Source organism: Astatotilapia calliptera, chromosome 18 (genome assembly GCF_900246225.1).
Source record: "Astatotilapia calliptera chromosome 18, fAstCal1.2, whole genome shotgun sequence".
NCBI classification, from domain to species: Eukaryota; Metazoa; Chordata; class Actinopteri; order Cichliformes; family Cichlidae; genus Astatotilapia; species Astatotilapia calliptera.
Window position 1 is genome coordinate 12,928,503 of NC_039319.1, and position 6,490 is coordinate 12,934,992.

Sequence of the window (6,490 nt, forward strand, 5' to 3'; positions counted from 1 at the left end):
TGCTGAACTCTGCTTTGTTTCTCCAGCATCGTGTGCATTACAGTAAAAGTGTAGCTATGCTATATAACTATATTAATGGCTGTATATCTGTATATGTTTGTTGCTAAATTCTACTTTACAGCTCAACAAATCAAGATCAGAATATACAATGAAAAAAAGCACAGTGGCACATGAGATGATGTGCTCTAACACCTGTACTTGAGTAAATTCACTTTGATTTTGCAATATATTCTTTATGGTATTTTATGCAATGCTGTTTCATTATGACCTGAAAAACGTGTTGATGCTTGAAAATTTTCTGTCATCATAAAAGTTTTCTCAAAACTACAGTGACTTCCTGTTTTCATCCGTTAGGTGGTGCAGGTTACTAGGGGCATAAACTGCAGTAAATATCAATACTATTTGGGGTTTATTTTGTTTGTGTTTTTACACAACAGACTATAAAACAGCCATTGTCAAATAATTTGAAATCTTATGACATATATATGATGGTAGCTTACTGAGTCTAAGTGAATGCAACTCAATTATTCCCCACTAGATGGCGGTGCATCATGGACACAAACATGTAGACGAGATCAAGGAAACTGCGGCACCTGTGTGACTTTATGCTAGGCTCTCAACACAAGCAGGAGCACCCTGGGTGTTGCTTTGCTGTATTATAAAATAGCTATTACAGATATATTAGCATAATTACATTAAATTATTGATAAACTTACTAAAAATAAACCCATGAACTCAGTGTGTATATATATATATGACATCAAATAAATGGATATATCTCAAATACTATTGTCTTTAACTGAAGAAGCTGTATAATATTAACATGTTCAATTAGGCATTAATATGATAAAACTTAAACAACTGCTTTTAATTACAGTAATGCAATGCCTATTAGCCTAACAATACTCTTTGTTTATAGGCACTTTATAAAAACTCATCTCTTTCCTATATAAAAAAAAAGCACACTTAAAGTATTGCTAAGTAAAAAAATGCAATTCACACTCCTGGTCAGGATTTATCATTAAACTGCTACAGATCAGTTTAACTCCAACCAGTAAACCCACAGAGCAGAAATCTTTCCTATTAAGGATTTCAATTTTGACACACGTTTAAGCAAGCAGAACAAAAACACATTTTTAGTCATTTAGAAATCTGCACCAATTCTTGGAAATACAGCAGTCTTCTAAACTAGAATTCCCAAAGAGACTTGGTGTAGCAATGAATGAGACATTTATAGTTTACGCTTTTAATTCAAGAATGCAGTTCCCAAAGATAAGACAAATTCCAATGGATGATACAGTGAAGAAACACCCCCCCACTACCAGTAATGTGACTGTATTATGACAAAAGACAAAGACACTTTGTAACTTCAAAGATACAGGAGGAAAGTTAAAGGAGAACAGGTTTCGTAAAATGTAACCAACAATATAAATGGCATGATTAGGTTTGAAACTGAACAGGTCACCGTGCATTACTATTTCCAAACATAGAAAGGGTTTCCTTTTTTCTTGGTTGTTTAAGCTGTGAAATCAATACTTTTATTGAAGGGATAAATCTACTCAGAAAAAAAAAATTACTAAAAGGTGTTATATGTGTTTTGACAGGGATTACCACATTACTTTAAAAACGCTTGAACAATATGAAAATTTCCTAAAAAGGACTGATATCCAACACGCTTTGAAATGTTACTTTGTTTTTTGGCGTGCTATCGTGTGCCCTTTGTGTTGAGTAATAGGTAAGATGCAGATAAACAGGTAACTTAAAAATTTAACAGGCAAGTGGCAGAAAATAAGGCTAAATAAATCCTCAAATTTCACTTAGCATCCAAGACTGCATTAAATTGTCATTTTCAGGTTACCAATATAAACTGGCCAGATTCAGCAATCATATCCTTTAATACTGATTTTTTTTCGTCCAATGCCAGTTTAAATTCATCTGAAACCTATTAAACAGGCTTTTTTTGGCAAAGACTTTCTACATAAAGTGAGATGAGATCAATATTGCTCATATGCGTTTGGTAAATATGAGCCTACTGTTTAAAAGGTCAGTAAAGTCATTTACCAACACCTCTAGATCACTAATTAGTTAGATTTTCAGTGCTGTTACACAGAGTTTTAAATAACAAAAACAAAAAAAACAAAACCCAGAATCTATTGGTCACTTCAGTGGAGAGATTGAGCATGGTCAAAGAAAGAAACAACTGAAATAATTTTATTTAAAATTCACAAGATAAAGCACTGGCCTTGGTGGATTTTGATTTCTTTGAACAGAGACATTGCTGAATTCTGGTCTTAAGCTGGGTTTTTCATATTTATTGAACAGAGAAAAGTATTACCGATGTCATCCAACTTCCAGCAAGAAAGCTACCAGCATTTCCCCAAATTATTTTACTACTACTTCAAATTTTAGAGACTTCACAATCATCTCACTACCTTAAGACGCTTATTTGCCTGTTCTCATTTGTCTCAAATACATCTACACAAGATGTATTTGAGACAAATTCTTTCTACAATAATCAGGGTTTGAGAATGATAATGACAGCACCTTTGATCAAACTATTAAATGTGGATGGAAAGGATGAGGAAGAAAAAAAATGAATAGTAACACTCAATTTAAACCCTCAGAATTTCAGAAGCTCCACTTCGAAGATAAGAGTGGAATTTGCAGGGATCAGGGGTGGATATCCTCTGCTGCCATACGCGTAGTCCGGAGAGCAGGTCAGCTTGGCCACCTGGCCCAGGCTCATCTGTGGAGGAGATGAAGACCAAGTTAGATAGGTGAGTGAAATGAACAAAGTTTACTTTGTTTTAAAAGCCCTCCCAGTGATTGATACAGCTTTGAAGATGTGTTAAAAAGAAAAGAAAAAAAAAAAATTACACAAGTGAATATAGTTCATTAGACGTTTCACGCTGGCTTAAATGAGTGAAGCCATATGAGACAGCAACAAACAACAACAAATACTAGGCCTGAAGGCCCCAGATGAAAGTTGCCTGTATTTTCTGTTACTGTAACATGCAGCATGAACAGTTTCACTGTGTGTGCAGCAGCTGCAGTTTGCATGACTGATTGCTCTGCACTGCCTGTTTGCACCTTTTAGTGCTTTACTACTGTGCAGCAAGTAGTGGGCGAGTGATTGCGGAAAAGGCAGTGTCTTCCTTGCAAATTTCAGGCAACAGCAGCAAGCTGCTGGCAACCAAACCGATCGCAAAGTGGGTTTTTTTTCTGTGTAGAAGATTGTGTTTGTATTTTGAAATATTTAAACTTATACACCTCATAACCACAGTAGTATTTTGGCCTTTGTGCATTTCATGACTAAGTTAATAAGAAACATGAAATAAAAAGCAAAAAACAACCAATCCTAATTACGATCTTTGACATACCTTTATGATACAATTTTACCTCATAATCTAGCCAAGCAATGAAATCTCTGGTATTTTTGGCAGACCATTACTTTATTAAAAATAAAATCCTTTTGAAATGAAAATGTAAACTAAAATAAGTATGCAAATATTAAATAAAATCTATATGATAAAACATAAGCTCTAAAAAGCAGTACTGAAATAACAGAATTAAAATGGCTTGCTAGCAAACATCAGATAAAATGGCTCAGAGTGTAAAATGTAGATAATGGATGGCCTGGTTTCTGCTCATATTTGCAGCCTCTGATAATAAAAGGCAGAAACATCTTAACAGATTCATTTGTGACTTACAATAATCTTACACATAAACACTAAAGTAAGCCACAGTGATATTTTTTTGTTATTTTTGAGGGGGAAATGACTCGGAGCTATTGCCAAAACGAAGGCACCGAACGTATCTTCATGTGTTTAACATAACATTGATCAGTGTGCCCCTTCAAAGCTCCACTTACCTTAGCTACACCTACATCCCAACCACGGATGACTTCACCTGCGCCCAGTTTGAACTGGAAGGGTGATCCTCGGTCCCTGGAGGAGTCGAACTTCTTGCCGTTTGTCAGGGTGCCTGTCGGAAAGCACCCCCAAATTAATAAAGTCAAAGCCTGATAGCCTCTGCGAAGCCAAACGATACAAATTAAAAGATTCGAGTGACTGTCATGTTGTATTCACACACAGGGTGACTGGGTAAAAATGTACTGCTGAGGGTACACGGTGCAGCTTAGTTTGAGCAGGAATTGTTCGACATCTTAGGACGCCGGAAGCTGCCGTCAGGATGCGGCTAGAATATCTCACATTAGCACAAATCCTTAGAATAAAGACACACGTTACCCTAGCGATAGTTTGCAGTTTCTCGCATTTTATTTATTGTAGGTATTACGAGGCAATCTTAAAGGTGGGAAGGAATTACAGAGAGGGTGTCTTTAGAGTCCGGCTATCCGCCCCCTCATTTCCAGGCGCTAAACTATGCTACGCTAAATTAAGCTAAGCTAAGCAGTGCTAGCTACAGAATTAGCTTGCTGCCACCAATCAAATTCTCATTTAATTGTCCGCAGGTCCACGAAATGAGAAATTATGCTTATTACAAACCCAGTTTATACTAATACATATTTATTTTTTCACCTCGAAGTAAATGAATAAATGGTCAAAAAGAGGCGAGGCTTACCGACATAGTGAACTGAAACTGTCGATCCTTCCTTCGGAAAATTCTTTCCTGAAGAAAGAAAACGAAGGTTGATATACACCCAAAGGCAAATATAGTTTTAAACGGACGGAATAATTGGAACCAAAGAGGGGAGGACAAAAAAAGCTTTACCGTCTCCTGGTCTGAGGGTTTCGACGTCTACTCCCATTGTTCTTTCAGCACAGTTCTCCCTCTGTCTGTCTTCCTGGTACTCTCTGATTGTGAGCTCGTTCAATGAAGCCGTCGAGTATAACGTCCCAAGTGGTTTGGTGGGCTAAAAGCCGTAAAAAAAAACGCGGCTGTCTTCAACTGCTGCTCGATGTATGCCACGGTGGGAATAAATAAGGAGCCTTAAAGCCAATCTTTGGCTTTAAAAATGCAGTTTACTGATTTTTTCCCGACCTAGTGGGTTCGTTGAGCGGACACAGGGGCGTAGTAGTGACATTCTCAAACCCAAGCAGGGGCCCCATGAAGATCCAGTTTTCTTTTTTTTTTTTGAGTAATCAAATAAATGAATCACAATGGGAAAAAAAAGGGCCTTCGATGTTCTAGAAGACATTTTTTTTCTCTTGCACACACAGATTATTACGTTATGCAGACAGGTAATCTTGAAAGCAGGTGTTTCCAGGATTTTTAAAAACTGAGTAGTAAAGGATGTGCCTGCAGAAGACCAGAGTACTTCAGTCATCATCCTAAAAATTAAATATTTTTCTTTTTCTTTCTTTTTTTGTGGTAAAAGTATTTTACTTGACTTGGATGGGTTTCTCATTTTGGATAGGCAAAAATAAATTAGGATGCGCCTTGAAATAACAGAACTGAATGTTTTTAAGTTTAATTCTGTTGAACAACCTCTGGAACATGAAGTGCAGCTACTGATCAGTGTGAAATGGATTGTTGTAATTAGTCAGAATTAGCCTATGTTAACTTAATAAATTATACCTTCTATATTTGTTTTTAGAAAAGAAAACAAATGAATTCTTTTTTTATTTTGATAATTGAATATTTCCCATGGACAATCAGGACGGACACAGTTGTTAAAGTGGGTGAACTCAGGACCAAACATCATTCTTGAAAATATGCATCCTCCATAAGGAAAGCCTTTTACATGTAGCACTTCAAACACTTCAAGTGTATTTTGATGCTAATATAACCATAGAAAACATGTGGAATGGAGACCGCTGCACCACTGTATATTAGCTTGACACTGTAGTAAACCTCAGTAATGTGGTCAGAAACTGAGCCACTACCCTGAATCTCTTGTGGGCCAAAAAACAAATGTTATAAACTGTGGTCCCCTTTTCTGGACTTTTTTTGAAAGGCCCACGACTATTGTTCCTGATTTTTGTTTGTTTGTTTTATGTTTGGTTGTGTGTTTTTCTTTGTTGTTTAATGGTCGAGGAGAGAACTAGAATGTAGAAATTCTGAAAGTGCTTTGTATTATACATTGCACTTTGTCTAATAAAAAGACTTGAAAGAAGCTGCTGCTTTTGGACATCATAAGATCCTTTATAGAAAAAGTGCCCTTACACAATGACAGGAAAATGTATAGTTTCCTAAAATAAGAATACTATAAGTTTTTGCAAAGGTTTTACCTCAGCACAGGCAGAAGCTAGAGTATTTTTTCTTCAATGTATTTTTCACTGATTCACTTTGATTTAGTCTCGACTTGCTGGCAGCAGCTTTACTTCTTGCACCTGATAGCCATTTCCCCTGTTTTAGTTTTTCCTGTTACAAGTGAATGCTAAAGATGGGAAAATGGTTCAGAAAACCAAGAGTAATGCTTCATTTTTAAATACAATGGTTGTCTTCTTTTAGTGTTGTTTTGTTTTTTTATGTGAATAATTTAAAAGGCAAAAGATTGTTATGCCAACCTGCAGTATCTTCAGGGCCC

General features: G+C 36.3%; 1 protein-coding gene across 1 annotated transcript; it reads right to left on the reverse strand.

Moving 5' to 3' along the window:
- Window positions 1–1,230: 1,230 nt before the first annotated feature.
- On the reverse strand, window positions 1,231–5,059 carry LOC113011199 (FK506-binding protein 1-like). The gene is made up of 4 exons (XM_026150632.1): window positions 4,732–5,059; window positions 4,582–4,629; window positions 3,872–3,984; window positions 1,231–2,746 (listed from the first exon to the last, which is right to left on the reverse strand). Exons 1-4 carry the CDS (start codon window positions 4,766–4,768, stop codon window positions 2,621–2,623), a joined length of 324 nt encoding a protein of 107 aa, XP_026006417.1. The 5' UTR covers window positions 4,769–5,059; the 3' UTR covers window positions 1,231–2,620.
- Window positions 5,060–6,490: the final 1,431 nt, after the last annotated feature.